Source organism: Dermacentor albipictus, chromosome 1 (assembly GCF_038994185.2).
Source record: "Dermacentor albipictus isolate Rhodes 1998 colony chromosome 1, USDA_Dalb.pri_finalv2, whole genome shotgun sequence".
NCBI classification, from domain to species: Eukaryota; Metazoa; Arthropoda; class Arachnida; order Ixodida; family Ixodidae; genus Dermacentor; species Dermacentor albipictus.
In genome coordinates this window covers 48448075-48470233 of record NC_091821.1, presented here as the reverse complement: position 1 = coordinate 48470233, position 22159 = coordinate 48448075, and the positions used below count along the sequence as shown (strand labels likewise).

General features: G+C 42.0%; 1 protein-coding gene across 21 annotated transcripts in view; it reads right to left on the bottom strand.

Moving 5' to 3' along the window:
• LOC135905719 (uncharacterized) overlaps window positions 1-22159 on the bottom strand; it is a 155756-nt gene that overhangs the window by 89799 nt on the left and 43798 nt on the right. For 20 of the 21 annotated variants that reach the window (XM_065436700.1, XM_065436736.1, XM_065436746.1 and 17 more), the window contains 3 exons: window positions 14027-14098; window positions 12128-12208; window positions 6429-6526 (listed from right to left, as the gene is read on the bottom strand). In XM_065436700.1, coding sequence (XP_065292772.1) covers window positions 6429-6526; window positions 12128-12208; window positions 14027-14098 — 251 coding nt within the window. The remainder of the gene's footprint in view (window positions 1-6428; window positions 6527-12127; window positions 12209-14026; window positions 14099-22159) is intronic. The other variant, XM_065436706.2, reaches the window with a different exon arrangement.

Here is a 22159-nt window from a genome sequence, read left to right as displayed (position 1 = left end):
AAAGATGTCTGAAAGAATGGGAGCTAGCGACGATCCAATGCAAATACCCTTGCATTGTACATACTGTTGGTTTTTGAAACTAACGACAGCAGAATGAAGATAAAAGTTCAACAGTTCTAGAAACTGGCCACTATTCACTCTGGTTGCACAACTGAACCTAACTTCACCAAAGTCTTCGATCTTGTTCCTAATGGCGCTGAGAACTTCGTCATGAGAAATCGCATAATACAGGTCTTCAATGTCCAGTGAAAACGCGTACACATTGCTCCAAGTACCTTGTTCTAAAGTCAGCACGACTTATCTAGAGCTCCGCATGTTTGTCCTTTAGTCCGCGTCTTCGTAGCACTAATTTCTTCAAGTAAAATTGACAGCCTATTAAAAAGTATACTAAAAAGTGTTGTGTATAATCAAACTACGGATAACTTATTTCGAGAGTTAGAAATGCCTGATTTTCAGTCGTTATTTAATTCGGCAATTGTGATACGCTATTTTTTGGAGCAATGATTTCCACAAACTTGTCCATAAGAGTTGCATAAACATCACAGCTATGCAGTTCCTTGGACAAGAACTCGTTATGGAAAAGGACAAAAAAGGTATTATATTCCCCGCCTCTTTAATAACCTTCCTAGTTCAGTAGCGGATCAGAGATATTTGTTGGGATTAAAGAAGGCCCTGAAAGCAATGATAGAATAGGAATTTTCACATGTATACGTCTCTTTTGTTGTAGTGTGATCTTTACCAAAATTATAGCATGACTATATTATGCACTCCGCTTTCAAAACTTTTTTTCTTGTTCTCGATAGGTTGTAATTTTATATCTTGTTCCACTATTACTCCATTTTAATGACTGTTGTGCGCTACGTGTTTTCATCTGAACATTAAGTGTTGTTTACTTGGCATGTTTACCTGATGAACCTGATATATATTTTTCTTTATCTTTCTTTATTTTAAGTACATTTAGTTTGTGATAAGGTTACAGAAGGCATTGCCTTGACTGCCAAGTTGCTGCCATACAAGCCCACGGAAGGCTTCGGCAGACCTAGTAAAGATATCTGTACAGATTTCTTATTTGTAGTAAAGATTATTATTATTATTATTATTATTATTATTATTATTATTATTATTATTATTACTGAAGTCAGCATAACCTCTGATAACTTCAGAGGTACTGCTTTTTTACAGTATAGAAATAGATTAAAATTAAATTAAATTATGGGGTTTTACGTGCCAAAGCCACTTTCTGATTATGAGGCATGCCGTAGTGGAGGACTGGAAATTTCGACCACCTGGGATTCTTTAAAGGGACCCTGAAATGATTTTGGCGATTTTCTACAAACGTACTGATTCGTTAGAGTAGGTTCTTCTGATCATTAATTGATGCATCTAAGTGCTCTGCGTAAAGCGTGTAATTTATTATAAGGTTTTAAAAATACACATCGCTGCCGATCGCAGCGCACTGCTCGGCGCAATTTTAAGCCGCCCCTACCCATATGATGCAAATAACCCATATTACGTCACATGGGCGAGCTATCTGATTGGCTGACCAGGGCGTGTGGTCGATAATTTTTCCAACTTTATGGTGAACAAATGATGCTCGTAATACTTGGAATGTTAGTTACTTTGTTTTTGTAAAAAGAAAATAACTTAAAGAGAATACACAAGAATAGTTTTTTAGTACACTTCAGCACTTCCGGCACACAGCAAGTGTCGTCTGCTTGTGTTACAACGTACTCCATTTTGACGAGAGCTCCGCGGTCAGAGTCGGTCTCAGTCTTTTCGCAAGCAATATGATTCGACTTTGTTGCCTTGTGGACTGCAAACCTAGCGATCTGCAAACCGCGAGTCCAGTATTAGGGCAAACACAAGCGCAAGGGGACAGGGTCTGGCCACTTGACTGTGCCGGGATGAGCCACGAGATGAGCAGAAGGGCAAATGTGAACGGTCTGCACGGTGCAGCCACCTGGTGGCACAGAGCTCAACCATACACAGTAGCAGCAACGAAGTGTATTCTTTGCTGCTGGTGAGTATTTTTCGCAGGAGTGTAATCATCAACACGTTGATTTATAAATGTTTAAAATGCTTTACACTTGGTTAGAGCAATATTAGCGCTTTGTTTGACTGGTTAAGCGCTGCGCCAGCAAGTGTCTGGACCGTGCAGACCGATCAGGCTGCTCACGTACGTCTACGCTAAAGTTCTGTCATCAGCTTGAGTTTATGCCTCCAGTCATTTGCCGAAATGACCAGCTTGCCTGTTTTTAGCGGAGTACCGGACACGTTCGGCGCTACGACAGAATGCTCGCAACGCACGCTGCTTCGATAGCTCTCGGTCGACGGCCAAGCGGCTAGCGGAGAGGTCTCGCGCGGGAGGGGGCGTGCTCCTAAACAACCGGAAGTGAGCAATGTGACGTCGCATCGTGACGCTAAACCAGTGAAGGCGGAGCTTAGCGCCGCTCGCTCGGCGAGCGAGTTGAGGAGGAAAAGCATAGCTAGGGAGGAGGGTAACTTCTAATCGCTTGCAGCTCCATTAATACGTAACGCTTCACTTAAATTATAGTGCGAATGTTCTACTTAGGCTGTACCCTACGCGCCTACAAAATTTGTCCGAACCGTTTCAGGGGCCCTTTAACGTGCACCTAAATCTAAGTACAAAGGTGTTTTTGCATTTCTCCCCCATCGAAATGCGGCCACTGTGGCCGGGATTAAAATAGAAATAGATGTAACTTCAGTGCTTCTAGACAGTATAGTCAAAGAATATACCATTTTTTTTAGCATAAACCGAATTTTTAAATATTGTCAGTGGCTTCTCTTGAGTCCATGAGCTAGATTACTTAAAATAGCCAACATTACTTGCATGAGAAATCAAAATGCATAGTCGACTAATTAATGTTCTAATTAATTAGATTACAGCAAATATTGAAATTTACAAATTGTAGCCGGTGAGTTCTGAAGGAGTAGGCATTTGAAACAGATTTTCAAGATGACACCAGTTTCGAGATATTAGTTCCAAAAGTTGGCCACAACATACATTGGCATCTCAGTTACTTTTGTGCTTCAATGTATAAAACGACATTATGTATAAACGACAATGTATAAACAACATTCAATGTATAAACGACAAAAAAGTAAGTGGAACAACAGTGTATTTTCCTGCAAGTTTCACGGTGCATAACTGGTATCATCCTCCCTATTCACCCTAAATGGATGTGCCTTGCGAACTCACAGGCTACAACTCATAAATAATAATATGGGCTGTAAAGTAACTAATTAAAACAATAATTAGTGAATTTCTGTTAACTAGTTCATAGCGTAATTTTGGTTTCTCATGCGAGTAATGTTCGCCGCTTCGAGTAATACAATTTGAGGACTAGAATTAAGCTACTGCCACAGGTGACTTAAAATTCTGTATGGGCTCTAAATGTGTGTGTGTGTAAAACATATTTGTTGCATGTCCTGACCACACAACTCAGCTCTATGGCCAAAATGTGCGAGCAAGAAGAGCGCAACTGCAGATGCTTTTCTGTACAGGGCAGCGCGCGAAATTTTTGTAGTAGGCTGCACAAGATACAATGAAATTAATTAAACTGTACGTCGACGGGTGTTAACTCAGTCATAAGAAATCCTCCATTTTACTCGCTTTATGTCTTGATCACGACACGCAAATGTTCTAATCACTAATGGGCATTACAATTTATGCCACATGATGAAACCTGCAGCATCATGGATCATAATTGCTCATTTGTTTATTGTGCTGAACTGTTCTTAGGAGCTGTGTCTGACCCGTTCCTGTTAAAACACTTTACCAGAAAATACATTTGTCATACCTTGGTTTATTTTTTCGGCATCCATTTTGATTTTTACGAAAAACCTAAATTTATTGCTGTTTGTATGCAAGAATCAACGCCGCATTCTTGACGTTACCTCTTGGGAAATATTACTGATGAAGCTGAATGAAATCTGTCATTTATTGCTTATTTCCCGCCTCTCGCCAGCAAGCAGCGAGAAATTGTTTTGTTATCAAACAATTATTAGCACACCCTTAACACTCTGTTCGAGACGACGGCAAAGTCGCGACATTGAAATGCATTTAACCAAGTCCGGAGTCATTTCAACAAACACTCAGAATATTAGAACTTGTCAAAAAATATTTATCTCCACATCATTTCCTGCAGAAAAGAGGCTCGCTGACCCTGGAATACTTAGTCTATAATGGGACATTATTTCACAGCAAGGCTTCGGTTTCTGACAGTACCAAACTAACAGTGCCAGATTAAGGAATTATGGGGCCCAGGACTAAATTTGCATTGAGGTGGCCCAGCAATGATGATGGTGATGGGGATGATGATGATGATCACAACAATGACGACAGTGATCACTGTGATTGGTTAAGCTGCCAAATATTTAGCCTGTTGCAGGTTTCACCTTCTGATTTGATCTTTATTCTCAGATAAAAAGGTTAAAGGCCTGTGAACATACATAGCAATGACATCTTGAGTCTTGATGTAACATTTGCAACATTTCTGCTTTGAGAGAATATGTTTTTTTTTCTTCTTGCAGGTTATTTAACTCTTATTGTCTAACGGGCATGTCGCTACCTATACCATGAAGTTTATCAAAAATTCATGAACTGCTCCATCTCCATCACTTAGAGAAAAGAGAATGCGGGTTGTCAAGCAACAAGCATAATAATTAACATCGAACCTTTAAATTTCTATGCATATGTACCATACAATCTAGATGAAGTATGGACAGCTGGGCTAGTTGGTTATGATTAGCATTGTGAAACATAGTTCCAGCGCACATTTGAACAAGGACGAGGCGAGAAAGACAACACGAACGCCGGACTTCAACTGAGTTTTATTCATTGGAAACAGGGCTTTATGTACACAGGGGGAGGGGGTGGGGGACTGCTACTGCGCAGGACCACTCAAAAACAACCACTTGCCTAGACCAAGGAATATATTTTGTTTTTGAGTGGTCCTGCGCAGTAGCAGTCCCCCACCCCCTCCCCCTGTGTACATAAAGCCCTGTTTCCAATGAATAAAACTCAGTTGAAGTCTGGCGTTCGTGTTGTCTTTCTCGCCTCGTCCTTGTTCAAATGTGCGCTGGAACTATGTTTCACAATCTAGATGAATATCAGGAAAATGCATGTATACTAGGAGGTTAACCTTCATCTCTTATATGGTAGAAGGCAAGCAAACAAGTTCACAAGGATGGCTTGGTGGGCTAGTTGGTAAACCATCTTAAAGGGTTAACAGCGCACACAGATGGGGACAGAGTGAGGAACAACAGGTCACTTGCGGGCGCTGGTTGAGAATGTGAAGAGAGCCTCTGTGCATGAAGGGCAGGTCATTTCTTCAAACCACACATTATTTGCTCCTATTTAGGATACCACTAAACCATGTTTAAGAATTATTGTGGTAGAACTTTCTCTGCACAACACTTTACAATTTCTATTGTACAGTCGGAAACACACTTGTCTAGAGTGATCAGCTAGCCGATCAAGTCGGCCGCCATCTCCCTCTCCCCCCCCCACACACGTACACACACACACAAAGAAACACACGCCGACGCTGTTATGAGACAATGCATGGCCGGGCCGCTTACTAGGGTACATAGGATATAGGAGAAACATACGTAGAACCTAGATGCTGCTGCGAGGTAGCAGCTATGCACGCTGGTGCAATCTGCAGCTGGCCACTCGACCACTCTAGACAAGTGTGATTCCATCTGCAGAACCAAAATTTTTGAAGAGGCCTTGGTGGCCCTTTAAAATTATTAAGCGGCCTATCAAGGAAAAATCTTTCATGGGGCCCCCTGCAGGCGGGGGCCCGGGGCTGCAGCCCCCTTAGCGCGTAGGTTAATCGAGCCCTGCGAACGAACCGTGCTATACAGGTTCAGGACTCCCACAAACGGGATGCCACAATGGTTACGTGCATCTGAGTTCTTTACGACAGCATTACGAAGGTCAATCGATGTGACACATATTGGCTTTTGACATCATACAGTGTGCCCGCTTTTAAAAAACTAAAGCCACTCAATAGAAACACTGTGTGAACTAAGTCCTTAAAATATTAGGGAAACATGGCACTGTGCACCGGCGTTTTTCTGCTCAGCATAAGTTCACAAGTACAATTCCCGTTCGAGCAACTGTACTCCGATGTAAGAAAAATGCAAATCGCCCATTTCGCTGATCTCTTGGGGCACCACTGAGCTTAGTCAAAGTGAATCTGCAGAGCCACATTCTAAGCTGGTGTACCTTTGACCTTTAAATTTGACACATCATTAGCGAATCAGTCACCTGTGGGCCTTTGTTATTAGTGTCATTTGAAAAAAGAAATAGAAAAGAACCAAAGAAAGACACAAACTAATATTTTAATTTCAGGACAGCCGAATGCACTGATCCATCTCGCACAGTTTGTTGAACGCACCTTCATTGTAATTTTAGCATTGGTCCTGTTTATCTGTTTCCTGTTATCAGTTTGTGTTGAAGTAGCAAGAGCTCGACGGCCACGGCGTGGTGTTTCTGCTGTAGAGAGAAGAAAAAGTGAGTCAACGCGGATGTTGAGTTCTATGCATTTTAACAGTAGTACAGTAGTTAGCTGGACAAGTCGGTATTTTTTTTACTACTTACAGCACGCACATCAAACACGGACAAAGAAGAGAGACGTAACATGAGCGCTGATCCACGAATCAAAGTTTATTGCTTATAAACAGTCATATAAATAGAGAAACTCACACATGTGAACACCTGCGCACCATACATTCCCTCAACCAAAAGCGAAACAAGACAGAAGAGCGGTAAAAAGCAGGCTTGACTCGTTAGGTTAGGTTATGATAAGTTTGCGTGAGACTCGCACGTATGTGAGACTCATTGAGTTCAAAAAAGTCTTAGTCGCATGTGATTCAATGTGTTTTTGAGTCCACAATGCTACACGCAAGGACGATTTCACACAATTCTAAGTGAACATGCCTCTGTGTATTCGCAAGTAATGTCCATTAGATCCATTAAATCTGAATGCAGACATGAATAAAGCACGTATGAATTAAGCATTATAAAGGAATGCTATATAGAAGACTTATGCGCATCAAACGCACAATCTTGACATCGGTTGTAATTGAGCTGTTAACAATAAAACGGCAAAACCACACTGCCTACTGCAGACTTCCACAAAAAAAAAAAGAAAGAAAAAAAAGTTTTCGACAATACTCGAAGATAGTTTTAAGGTCACAGATGTTACTGAAAATAGTATCTCGCACCATATACTACATAATGTTAAGATGTGGGCTAGTATCCCACCTGCAGCCAGTTGTTCTTTTATCTACTTTAATTTCCATTAATTTATCATTTCCTTATTTCAATTAGTAAGCGCAATTAATTTCCCCTATGTTGTCCTTGGTATCATTGTTTGTTCGCTTCTTATGATATGATTAATAAAAATCGGGCCCCTTTTCCCCTTCTTCTCGTTCATCATGTACAGCATAGTACAAGAAATCCATATAGTAAAAGCTGTAAAATGGGCACCCGCATTGCATAATGATGTTAGTGCTATACAAACTTAGGAAAAACAGCGGCAACTCTGTGTTAGCTGAACCCTGTTTAGTTGGCTAACGTCCAAGTCCAGTAGGCAGAGACTTTTCAGGAGTTCGGCACCTCTAGCGCAGCACTTTCATGCGTAAAAAATACCACTCATTGCACAGGCTAGGGATGATTTTCACAGCACTTAACAGCGTGAACCACCTACTACCCCTTCCACTTGCCCGCACACTCGGACGCAAATCCTTAGCACCTGCAGTGAGCCAGCACAATCTGCTGTTTGTGATGCCACTGCACATTTTATGCTGTTAGACTGGCAAGATAGTTGATTGATAGAACTGTGAAACATGTTATCAGTGCAAATTGAACGGTACACAAGGAGTAGACAGAGACAGCACAAAGGTTGAACTATACTGACACTCCTTTTTTTTTTCTGGTTAATATGCAAAACTTTTGAGATGTTTACTTGGCACAGGTAACACTATGTCAAGGCTGCCAAGTAAATAGACAGCTTTAGTTTAGGGTTAGCGTAATAGCAAGTTAAAGAAAAATAGCGTTACTGTTCAGCAAATGAACTTTGCAAAAAGTGAATTTTAGCATAGCGTGATGGCGTAGTTTACGTACGGGACACTATTGAATTGCGCTTTAAATTTTGCATACACAATGCACTTAAGTGATTCCATCTATTCGCCAAGCTCTGTGTGTGTGTCCAAAAAGTGCGAGAGGCAGCGCAATGAAAGCCAGGAGTGCGTTGTATTTGTACTTTCAATGTTTGCCAATCCGCGGTAAAATCAGCACGAGCAGTACAAACAGTCAACCATAGAATTCAAGATCTTTTGATCTCAGAGGCCACATGCCGTCACGCCTATCTCCTGACTTCACCAATAGTTGGCGCTGCAGTCTCAGAAATGTAATTTATAAAGGCAGGGGGGAAAAATATATAATTCACTCATATAGACCGTTGACCATTACATCAGTAATACATAGGTTAGCAATGCAGGTGATTAAATTAAAACTGTAATCATGGCATATTGGGAGAACTTCAGAATGGCTTCAGAATCGGTAGATGTCTGGATGATAACTTATTTGTTCTTACTAATTGTATTAAAATATCCAAAATAGAAAGGAGACCGTTACATGTGGCTTTTTTAGGCATTACTGGAGGGTATGACAATGTAAACTGCAACATTTTGTGGGATATTATGGAAGGGGAAGGCTTAGGCAACGACTGTATAAAGCTTTTGAGGACTGTTTGCGATGAATGTGAAGGAATGAGGAGCAAGGAGAAAGGTGATATCAACAAGGGACTGAGACAGGGGCTCCCTTTATCCCCACTGCTGTTTATCATGTACAGTACATGGTAAGGATGGGAGGGGCACTAGAGGGAATCAATGTCGGGTTTAATTTCTCATATAAATATATGGGCACAATAGTAGAGCAGCAGCTTCCAGGTTTGTTTCATCTGGAGGACATTGTTTTGATTGCTAACAAGCAAAGTGATATGCAATGTCCGGCTATTATCTGTGGACAGGAAGGTTAAAATTTAGGATCTAAATTTAGTGTTGAAAAATCAGGTTTTATGGTATTCAATGAAAACAGTGAATGGAAAGTGTCAATACAGGGCCAGGAAATAACATGAGTAAAAGAAGACAAATACCTTGGCATACGGACAAACGAAGGCAATAGATATATGGAAACAGGAAAAAACAATAACAGCAAAGGGGAAGGGAAATGTGGTCATAAATAAACAGAGCACTATGGGGATACAATAGGTACGAGGTGCTCCAGGGTATGTGGAAAGGTGTAATGGTTCCAGGATTTGGAAATGCTGTCGTTTGCTTGAAGTCAGAGGTACAATCAGGACTCGATGGCGACCAAAGGTCAGAAGGACGCCTCGCATTAGGCACTCACTGGAAGGTTACAATGAAGCTGTGCAGTGTGATATGGACTGTACAAGTTTTGAAGTGAGGGACGCTCAGAGTAAAACTGATTTTGAAGAACGACTGAGGAACATGAAAGAAAGTAAATGGGCTGCGAGATTGTTCAGGTATTTATACAGTAAAAACATTGAGCCACAGTGGAAGAAAAGAACTAGGAAGCTTACCAGCAAGTATGCGACTGGTATATAGTCAGCAACATGGAAATGCAAAGTCAGAAGTTCTGAGGAAATCTCCTGGGTGGCGGTAATGGAAAAGAAACCTGTTATGAATAGCTTGCTAAGAGGAAAAACAAAATCAGGAAAGAAACAATTTATGATAACTCAAAGGGAAGCTCCTTACTTGTCGAAGCGAGATCAGGATACCTTAGAAAATGCACTTAAAAGACGAGATACAACAAGGAAGAAGAAGCATGTGCTTGCTGCAGTAAAGCTAGGGAAACGATGGAGCATGTTTTATTAGAATGTGAAAAAACCAGCTATCCGTTTAAGCTCCTCTGGCCTCCTCTTCAAGCCCTTGGGTTCAGGAAGAGCAGGGGGAAAGTAAACATGACTGCAGTAGAGATTAGTAAGAGGCGATTGGAGGTTTGGTGGCAGAAAAGTAGGGAGACTACAAACAATGGAGGCTTGCAAAAACAAAGTTCCTGGTAGTGGTTCAGAAAGTTTGATGCAGGGAATTCTTTGTGTGTGCTTTTTTTTTTCAAAAAGATAGGTAGCACATCAGGCAAAATACAAAAAAGAGCTTGGTGGCACAACCCAGAACCTGTTTCAAAGGGAATGCTCATAGCAGCCATCCATCCATTCATTTCTCTTGTTAGGCCTTGACGAACACTCTACAAGGATATCTATAACGTCTCGAAAACTCTACAAAGTTATCTATAATACTCCATCATCAAAGTGGCTTGAGACTAAGCAAAAGCCGCTTGCAGTCATTTGATATGAAGGAAGCGAATTCTACAAAAGCAAAGCAATACCAAATTCAGTTTGAAGTGAGCGGCCAAGACTGTCGCCATGTTTTATGAATCTACGTGACCCACGCAAAGACAGTAACATTAAATATGAGAAATAGTATGTGTAAACTAAATTCTACGGCTCGTGTAGCTTTCTGTGCACGCGCATTTCGATCCCGCTATTCCGCTAAGCTCGCTATTTCACTTAACACGCTAATCTGTCTAATGTCAGCGGTACTCCGGCTTTTCAGGTGTTTGTCTAATTTTTGTGTCCTAATTAATTTGTGGCAACACATTTTTCAGTTGTTGTATAGGTTAATCCAGAAATGAGCAAATGCCCTTACCATGAGTTGGTGGTTCCGAGTCCGCAGTTTCCTGAGTGGGTCTGTGAGTTAACTGGTCCCAATGAGTTGAGTCTTTGATTTCGTGAGACTGTGTGTCTCCCTGTCTGTGATTCCGTGGGTATGATGGAGGTCAGTATTCTCGAGTATGATTTTTAAAGTCTGCTAAGACCGACTGAGTCTGATTTTGGCGAGTCTGCATCCGAGTGAGCCTGGCTGGGTGTGATCTTGATGAGTTCGTGTGCAAGTGAACCCGACTGAGTTTGGCTAGTCTGAGTAAGTTCTCTTTATTTTGCCGACATGTGTCTAATGTTTATGTAAAGCAGTGAACAAAGGAAGGCTTTGATCTTGTCACTCGCTCTTCACTTCCAACTTGGCATAACAAACACGTCAGCCATCTCATCTCATGAATCAAATAATATTAAACACATATTTAATAGGAAAAAGACTGTAAGGTTTCCAATCTTAATAAAAATTGGCAACTAATGATTTACAACTGCTTGGGCGTTGACATTTCTGCTACTTGACTCGCCTGATAAGAGGGGAGAGAGAACTTATTAAAGGAAAGGCAAAGAGGTCGGCCTGAGCTAGTATGCTGAGGCCTGTTACACCATCTCCTGTATCCAACTAGTGTCCTGCTGACACAAACAATGTGGTATAACACATAGCTGGCATTGAAATTCACCATTATTGCGACATCGCATATGTGAATTATGTCCGATAAATTTGACGTCAAAAATTTTGATAGCCCTAACATAGTTTTAAGGAGTAGGCGGTGATGCATCGGGGAAGTCTAAATAATCACGCAGGTCTAAAAAAATCTGGTGTGCAAAGAATGAGTCAGTGTATAGGAGGCAGTGCTAGCGATAAAACACAGATTCCTTGGCAGCCATAACATGCAAGAACAACAACCCCTGTCACTCAAACAACAGATGATCGATAGAATATGAAGCAGGGTGTACAGATGTGTATATAAATACACAAGCCATTCACTACACTTTAGCTTATGAATGATGAGGCAAGACACAGTGACAATATCCTTCACATTCACTCCCACCACCTGCGTTGACTGCAGCTTCTCTTGGCATAGCTTTGGTGCAGTTTCTCTCATTTGTAGCATAGAAGCAGCAGCTGTAATGAAATGTTGCAGATTTGCATAACTGGAGCAACATTCTCCCCGCTGCAAGTTTATGCTTTTAGTGGGACAACTGCACATATTCCAATAATTGCAATACCAAAGTACCTAGAGCGCTGTAGCACAAGCAATACAACAACTTGTGAGGCATTTTCCATAAGCAGCACCGGAGAGTGGGCAGTTTGTTCTGTCACCACACTAGCAAATTGGTTTATGAGTTTCAACATGTACCTTGCACAACTGGTGTCTTCCAAGGATTCCAAGTGTCTAGCCTGTCACAACAGGCATCAGCATCCTGTCCGGCAGCTGCACCTGCGTATTCACAATATTCACAATGCGCAGGTGTGTGTGTATGCATATATATGAACGAGAGAAGAAGGGAAACTTAAGGGCTCGATTTTTGTTCATCGTGACCATATAAAGCCAACAGGCAATGAATCCACGGAAAGCATCTGGGAAATTAGCTGTGGTTGAAACTGAAATGTAGAAAATAATAAAGAAAAGGTAAATGAAAGTGGACGAAAAGATAGTTAGCCGCTGGTGGGAGCTGAACCGACAACCTTCGCATTATGCGGCTATCAATCCATCCAATCAAGTTATCTTTTTGTCAACTGTCATTTCCCTTTTCTTTATTATCTTCTACATTTATTTCAATTTCAACCACAGCTAATTTCCCTGATGCTTTCCTTGGCTTCATTGTCTACTGGCTTTATACGGTCACAATTACCAAAAATCGTACCCCTCAGTTTCTCTTCTTTTCTTGTTCATTTATACCGAGAGTCTCGAATCTGGCATCCTTGATGTCATTAAGTAGCATATGAGGTTTTTTAGCCATGTGCTTGCTCTCCTAAGTTCACGTGTTATGTAACACCATTAGGCAAAAGAGGGTGTTCCACCTCCATCCATTATGGCTTTGAGTGGCGCTAGCTAAAACTCCCAGGGCTAGATCTAGTCCCGGCCACTGGATAGAAAAGAACCTGCAGCCTGCCGTGTCGGGTGGGCTGCAATGGGATGAATGTGACAGTCGTAGTTGCATTCTTGGCTGCTTGGCTGGACGCGTGGGGTGACGGTGTTTCAAGCGCATTCCTGGCGCATTTTCTATGCCAATCCCAGACAAACAGTCCCGGCTGGTGGCGCCGTGGCAGAGGACAGGGTTTTTGATGCATGCAATGGGCTGCACCTTTTTTTTTTATCCAGCGGGCGTGATCTAGCAAACATAAATACCCAAGTTAATGAACGGATTGATAGCTGTCGCCATAGCACAATTGGTAGAGCAGCGCATGCGTAAGGTCACCGGCAGCATGTTAGCTTTTCGTCCACTTTCATTTACCTTTTCCTTATTATTTTCTACATTTCAATTTCAGATGCTTTCTGTGGCTTCATTAGCTGTTGGCTTTACACACAAACACACATACATTCTGCGGAGCCTGGCCTTTCTCAAGGAAGGTTTCTCTATGGTTTAATAACTGTCACTTGTAGCCAGATGTCCAAAATGAATTAGGCATCTTGACAAACTGTGATATTATGACGCATCAATACAACGCAAGGAGAACAGCGGTATTAGTCTATAGGCTTTTTTATATCCCCACAAGTCAAATTATGTTTCTACAGTTATGTTTCCAGCACCACAAATAAAAGGGTTTCAAGGCCAGGTATATAACATGTGCACCCAACTTATGAAGCACATGTTGTGATGCTTTTTTTGGCCAGATATTGGTTTTATTGAGTTCTCACTATTATCATGCTATCGTTACCGGCAATATACTGGATGTGTATTCTTTAATCTTTGTGAATGTTGTCATCAATTCACTAGCTAGATTGGGCCTTCTTACTGTGATTCCATGCTTCTAGCGAGTGCTGTAGTACATTACTGGGCTGACATGATCACGCCGGTTGCTCTGGAATGCACAATGATGCAAGTATATGTAAGTAGTGTACAAACTTAAGTATTGTGGTTCGATTTTAGCATCACCAACAGTACTTGTTGCTACCATAATTGTTGCCTCAGTATTGTTTTTCTTTTGGTGTGCCAGTCCACAGAACAAACAGTGAAGTTTGTTTTTATGATTCCAGGCAGTGTGTCTTCCTGTGCACCATCACCTACCTCATAACACAAATTTCGATTCATACCTTGGCTGGCAGAAGCAGGAGTCCAAGGAGGCCAAGCATGTTCATTGGTAGGACTGCTTTCAGCAGGATCACCTGTGTACGTAGTCAAGCTTCATTGCAGCGAAACGGGTTATAACAATGTTATTACACATATAATGAAGTAATCATAATTCCCCTTCAAATTTCCATAAAAGCGCTTCCATTTAAAATCTAGCTTTAAGAAAGCAAACATATTCTAGCAATGCTTTAATGAAGAATGCTTAGTTCAGAATGAAGGTTTGCTGATAATTCAGTGCAGATTATGTCAAAGTTTAGCGGCCCGCGACCCTGCTACAAATTTCTCTTATGCAGCATTTCAAAACAATCGCGAACTTTCGGCCACATGGCAATGTGCCAAGCTGGCCACACTGCCAAGTCAGCAGCCACAGCTTACAAAATCGGGCGAAGCGCCATGTGCACTGGAGGTCTCAGAAGCCATTCAGTGGCCGTGCTATGCCATATTATACCACCGCTGGCTCCTGCATTCTCTGCACACCACCATAGTTATGGCACAACACACTGCACTTTGGATAAGTGTAGTGTTACGAAATAGATTATAAGTGGTTCTGTAGTGTTACTGTCACACCAGAATAAAACATGAAGAACAGAGCGTGTGGCTTACGAAACATGCTGCACGATGTAACCATGGTAGCGATATACTGCTACACATGTGCAGTCAATTTAAGGGTTCCTCGAGTTTTCACTTAATTCATCGGTGTTTCTTGAGTGTACTAGCAAAACACTACGATCTTCATGATTTCGCAGTGCGACAACACGTGCCTAAAGAAATTATATTGCTGTTCATTAGTCATGCTTACTTGTGTCGAAGTGACGATCATTGTAGGAAATCAGAGAATTGCAGCACTTCACCAGCACGCTCACGAAATGCTGATAAGCGCAGTTGTTGGTTTATTTGTTTATGCAGGAGGAATAAAATTACTCTCATGCAGGCATGTTATTTCAAACTCAGTCATCACAGGTTGTTGCATTGGTGTCCGCTTACTTATGGACCTGTCCCTTTCGTAAACAGTGTGATGTCATGGGTCACACACAAAGTGAAGTGCGAGACGTGTGCAAAGAGCTGGTAGGCATTACTTTTTTCTCACGCCATGGCAATCATTGAAATCTGCTGAGACGGATTTCTCGGAGTATGCGAGTTTGCTGCCAGAAGCTGCCAGTCAGTGGTACATTGAGAAGCTCTTCGCTTGCGGCCATGGAGAAAAAATATTTAGGAGTTGAAACTCTCGTAAGTGCGGGCGACCAGATGCGGGCGACCACACAAACACACCTAAAGTGCCATTACCAAAGCTTTCTCACCCACATTGTTTGAGGTTTCTTTTGACTTTCCTCGACCTTTTCACTTGAAATTTTACTGGGGCTAATAGCTTACTGCATCACTGTTGACGTGGACGTACACAACTTTTAATTCATACTTTCACTTTATTTGTGCAAATCCTGACAATAGGAGGACACATGCTTTATAATCACTAGTGGCAGCTGGCTTATCCGTATTTTCTTACTTCAACATTGATTTAAATTTCCACTGTAAACACCATGCACATATACAATATATTTTAATATATGCACAGGATAAAGTTCATTATATTCTTAAAGAGATTGAGGTAGCAAATTAATAATTATTTCTAAAGGTATGAATAGCCTATGCCTAGAGAATGAATATGTTGCTGTATGTTCACCACACTTCAAATTGATCTGTGTGCTTTTTTGATCATGAAAAAACCTATAGACTTCAGTGACCCTTTCGGCAGAGTCTTCTGTCAATGGCGTGAAATGCACGTGAATGTTGTGTCTCAGTATTACTTGTCTTTCCAGTAAGCAATGCTAATCACTCATGAAGAAAAAACATGTCTAATAATTTACAACATTTATTAGGGATGAAAACATCGTCACTTGCATGCAAAGGTGATAAATATATACAGGGTGTCCCAATTAACTATCATGCACCAAGATTTAAAAATGAGCAATGTGTTACTCGAAGAGGGCCTAGTGCATATTGTTTACAGTACAGAGGAGTAGCTGCCAGAAATGTTTTTCGTTACTGAGATTTAATTAGGTAATTGTAATTAATTATCTAACTCTCGAGATGTGCTATCCGAATTATCAAAGTGTCAGTGAGGCATTTGAAGGCACAGCCAAGGGACACCTAACTAGGGTACTTTCAGTGACGTACTAATTGCTTATAATTTTTTCGACTGATAAATAAACCCAGTGAAATATGGAGGATAGCATGTGACTGCGCTTCCACCCGCATCATAAAGCAGCGCCCTCGAACAGGCTCCCTCTGAGTTATCGAGAACGAAATAATGGAAATAAATAAAACCATTGTGGTTGAGCTAGTGCCTTATCTGCCGCACGCCGACCGAAGTAACACGTCGCGTTTGGTGTTATTTGGAAACAAGCTGTGATAGCTGTTGTCTTAGCATAGATAAAGTACACAGATTTCTTTTTTTTTTTACCACAAGACCTACTACCACAAAAGCAAATTGACAACGTCAGTGCAAAGGTTTAAAGGTGCGTTTTGTTTCGTCCCAGTCGCCATGTCTTTATCTAATGAGCATAAGGTAAACATGATCCTTTCCTTGGGATATGCAAATGGCAACAAGAGGAAGGTTGCAAAAATATATATGCCAGTCATGGAAGTGTGGTGGTAGACTAAACGTATAGACTATCATCAAATTATGAAAACCTGAGACAAACTGGCAGCTTCAAGAAACAGCGGCGGAGGACTCAATCTTTGAGTCCTAGCCTACACACGGATGTTCTAGCATTTATGGCCTCAAACCGTCATGCTAGCATAAGGGATGTGGCCGCCCAGGTACCAATTTCCAAGTCATCAGTTTGAAGGATTCTAAATGATGGCCTTTCACCCATAGTACCTTAGTACCTTAACCAGCACAAATGCTTAGAAGAGAGGGACCTGTAGAATCGTGTAGATTACTCGAATTGGGTCCTCACAAAAACTGATGAGTCACCGGATTTTTTGAGCGACATCATGTGCACATATGAAGCAAATTTTCACAGAAACGCCTAGGTAAACTTGCATGATGCACACTATTGGAGGGACTCCAAGCCACACTGGGCAAAGCGCAATCAGCACCAGTACCAGTGGTCGCTCAATGTGTGGTTCAGAATTTACGCCGGTGCTATAGTCAGTCCCATCTTATTCGATCACACACTGACTGGGCAGTGTTATGTGAACGAAATCCTTGAAGTAATGGTGGTTGAGTTTCTCTGCGAAGTCCCGCTGTCACGCCTTCCACTTCTGTGGTATCAGCAAGATGGGGCACCCGCACACAGCAGCGGACAAGCACGAAACTGACTGGATGCGACTTTTCAGGTGCAATAGACTGGAAGGCAGGGGCCTGTAAATTGGCCGGCCAAGTCATCTGACCTCTCTCCACTCGATTTCTTTCTTGGGGGTTATGTGAAAGATTGTGCTTACATGATCAAGGTGGAAGTCAGGTTAGTTCAAGGCAATGAAAACGGATTAATGCCATAGAATTCCGGCTTCGGTCATCAAGAAAGCCACTGAAGATGTGATATAACGGACACAGTAGTGCGTAACTGCAAAAGGAGACCTATTCAAACACGTCCTCTAGGCTAGTGTACAACAGAGCTCACGAATTCATAGGTAATAAGGGCACACTGAAATCTGATGGCTCTTTCTTTTTTTTTTGCGCAGACATCCTGGTTGCCAATTCAGCTCATTTAGAAGTGGCATATTTACTTTCTAGAACACATCTGTTTTGCCCTTTCTCTACACGTTGGGCGCTTCCCGGTCTGTTTATTTCGCTTTTATTTTTTGACACGAACCTGTTTTTGCAGCATGTATACACTTTCATGAAAAATAAAACGGTCACTTTAATTTGGCTTTTGTCCGAAGCAAGTTTCTGGCACAAAATATAGCTTCGTGCGCACTCTTTCGATGCAGTGCAAGCAAAGCCGGGATTTTGAAACATTCTATGCCTATTACATTGCTTTTCTCATTTGGTGCGTGGTCAGAGTGGCGCTTCAGCCGTGTTATCAAGGAGCTTTTGTTATCAGTGGGATCAGTCGGCCTTGAGAGATTAATAATAAGTGTGCCATAGAAATGAGAGGGAGGAATAGCTGCAAAGCAGCGAAACCTGCTGTTGGTGCTCCTTCTGTATTTTAATCAAGGTGATGGGCTGTCTCTTCGGGTTTGTGACAGGCAATGCAGTTACTTTCAATCATCTAATTTGAGTGCGTTGCTTTGTGATGCGGGTGGGCAGGGACTCACTTTGTATTTTTCATACTTTGTGAGGTTTCTTTGCCATTCTGAAAAAATTGTACACAATTAGTACGTCACTGAAAACACCGCAGTTAGATGTAATTTTAGGTCTCTACAAATACCTCATTGACACTTCAAAAATAAGGACAGTACTTCTCGAGTCAGATAATTAATTGCAATGACCAAATTAGATCTCAGTAACAAAAAAATTACTGGCGGCTACTCCACTGTACTGGAAACAATATGCACTAGGTTTTCTTTAAGTAATGCAACTGCTGTTTTTTTCAGTCTTGGTGCATGATAGTTGGAAAACACTGTATAATTCACTCGGTAATTGAAATGAGGCCAAGCCAGATTCACTCGAAATCGGAATCAACAGCAGTCACGCACAGCAGCACTTATACTCAGACTCACAGAAAAAAATAAAGAGAGAGAGAGGCTGCAGTTTTGCTGGAAAGATGAAGCAGTAATTACACGATGGAAGATTACACCACCGAGAGGACTCAGGCTGTGAAAGTGAATTGTCTCCTACTATGAGGTCTTGTATATACTCAGTTAATGCTGTCACTTCAGCGCTCAATTCTTCGAGGTCACACAAAGTTTTTTCTATATATATATATATATATATATATATATATATATATATATATATATATATATATATATATCCCCTCTCCCGGGAAAATGAAAACTCTCCGCTTATGGTTTATGTCTGCGAGAAGCACTTCACGAGCAACATGATGAGACTGGATAAATACTATGGTGAGCTGAGAGGTGAGGTAATCCTGGGCCACCCAAAAAAAACCTTGACTGCATCCAGAGGCTGTTCCTTGCATCTCTTCCATCTCCAGCATCTTTGACATTCCCAAAAAAGAAGTGGACTCCCCGAAAAGCATCATCAAATATCAGTCATGCTACCGTTATAAGAATGAGGGTATACGACAAGCCAGGAACATCAACGGTGGTGAACATCAGCGATGTTCACACAGCGTGTGAGGCCCATGAGCTTGAGGAAAATTAGCTTGGCCATATACTCGAAGAAGTCGAAGGCATGTTTGCCTTCGACGAATGCCAGCAGCGCTTACACCCATCCAATCTAAGTCATAGTGTGGGTGTCAATAGCGCCGCGTACAACCACAAGCTACAGATTATCTTGTTATAGCGGTCGTCAAAAGGAATGCATTTTATTTTTTACTGTGCTCAAATAGAAATGGTTGAAGCGTAGCACCAATCACTGTCCAGGTTACCAGGGCTAAATAAGCGTGCGTGAGTGCCTTCAGTAGAACTTGTGCTAAGCGCATGGCCAAACACAAGCAACACACGTGCCCAGTTGCCCTGGCGACCGAAACGGTGGTAATTTCTTTCTCGGCCACCAGCTACTGCCAGCGTGATAGCTGCTCCGTGGGCTTGTGACCTTTTCTGGTCACCACAAACAGTGGAGCTTAAACTCCTAAATGTTTCTTGCTCCATGCTTGCGGCGAACAGCCATTCCCTGATCCTTTCCTTGTAGATGGCTGGAAAAGTGATCCAAAAGGTTGGCTCAAAGTGCGATTTGGCGACATATATGTTTACCTTGTGAACACACCTCGACCTACCTGATGGTTCAGTGACTATGGCATTGTGCTGCTAAGCACAAGGTTGTTGGATCAAATCCTAGCCGCAGCAGCCACATTTAGGGCTAAAATGCAAAAACATCTGTGGTACTGCCCACAGGATGCACATTCAAGAACCCCAAGTAGTCAAAATTAATCTGGAGTCCCCCATTTTGGTGTGCCTCATAATCATAACGTGTTCATGGCATGTAAAACCTGACAATTTTAAAGCCTGAACCATACGCTGCGGGAGCAATGAAATCAAACTGCTCACGTAAGGCGTACGGCCTTGTCATGAAGGGACATGTGTGGACATTTGATTGAGCTCACTGTGCATTGAGGGTGCAGATGATTGACCTCTACAATCGCTTTCAAGAAACTGGTTCACGATTGAATGGATCTGGATTGAGCAAACCTGTGTAGCTGCACTCCATATAAAGATATGACTCGGCCGCTATCGAAATTGCCCATGTGACAGGTGTATCAGTTGATGTGGAAGGATGTTTAAATCTTGTTTGCCACAGTAGCAAACAGCTGTTCACATAGTTCATGCTAATCTAATACAATATGTCAGTAAGAGAGCTGCCAACGTGTCATGTGCTGTTTTCATCATGCAAACGTGAATGTGACTGCACTTCTCCTGGTGCTTGCCTCCTGTGTTAGCACTCTATATCAACATCATCTAGCAAGAAAGCAGCAGGACACTGCCAAGGCAGAAGCCACTTAGTTCAAGTTTTCGAGAAAAGCGCAAGTGAAGTCCACAGATTCTGTCGGTTTCTGACGGCTGCCATTTGTCGCGGCACATTGCCAGCACCCAAGTTCGTCACTGCTTCTCATCTCTTGAGGAACGAAAAAAGCTAATCCCACTGCCCTTTTTTCGTGCAATTTACGCATCCAACCACGAAACAACTTGCTGGCATAACACATACACAAAAATTAAAAAATGTGGCAGAGACACATAAGACTGCTTACGTGTGGGAATGCGAAAGCATTATACCGTTTGTAGACCTCGGAACGGTATGAACACGCTCATTTTATACACTCATGACCTGGCGCCACCTCCTCCCCATTGGCTGTGCTGTCACATGCCCAGTGACACATGCACGAGGCTACACATTTAGTCAGCCAGATGTCTGTGATGTCATGTGTGCAATGACACATGCACTAGGCACACCTTTGGCCAGCCAGAACCGTCAAGCTGCCGTGGTGTTAGAGAAGCGTGCTCGTCTCATGCCCCGGAGGCCCGGGTTTGATTCCCACCCAGACTGAAATGTACCAGATTTTCTTTTATAAGTCATTAATTTACTTATTTGCTGTGAATCCAAGCATTTTTAGAAATGTTTTTACTCTTTGTGCTGTCGGCAATTTTTGGTACCATCTTTTGGTCCCGCCAACTACGACTGACTTTCAGTCAATGGGGCATATAATGCTTTCGAATTAATAACACCTGCGATACATGAAGCTGTCAGCGTGTGCCAATGAGTGTATGGCGTGATTTTCGCCCACCAAATACTCCTGCAGTCGATGTTGGCTACGAGGTCAGACAACGTTTTCAAGGAAGTAATGGGGATAACAAAGTGTTGTTGGCTCCCCGTTTAATTTCATTATATTGGTTTATTTTATTATGAGGCGTGGTTATTGCATATTGTAGCATACCAAATGAGCCACTGTCTATTCTGTCTCTTTGAAACAAAACTAAACCACAGCAGAAGCTAAAATACTGCCACACAGTTTCTCTCAAAGCTCACGCAAGAGAGAGAACAAAAAAAGGAAAGGCTGGGAGGATAACCAGGTTGCACCTGATTTGCTACCCCACATGGGAGGAGGGGGAGCCAGAAACAAAAAGAAATAGGAAAGAAGGAAACAAAAAGAAGAAAAAATACTGGGACCGTGGATTTGACCGCCACATGCATAGAAAATCACAAATGCTGCTGGAAACTTTAAAGACGACTGGGCTCAGTGCCAGCCTTTGAATGCACGGTGGCCGCTGCTCCTGCGCCGCATTCACAATGCACAAGTTTAATGTGTAGTACATTTCATGAAAAACTGATCTTGTAGGCAGTGCGCTTTCGGCACGCTGGTCATACATTCGACCTCCTTAGAAGTTCTGAAGAGAAAGTAGCATAATATTATCGTGCATTGTAGGTTGCTTGACATTAAAAAGGTGCAAATCTACTTGAGAGCAGGGTGACATCTTCAGCTTTTATAATAAACTGTTCTTTAGAAGAGCTTTGAAATGAAACCGGCACCAGG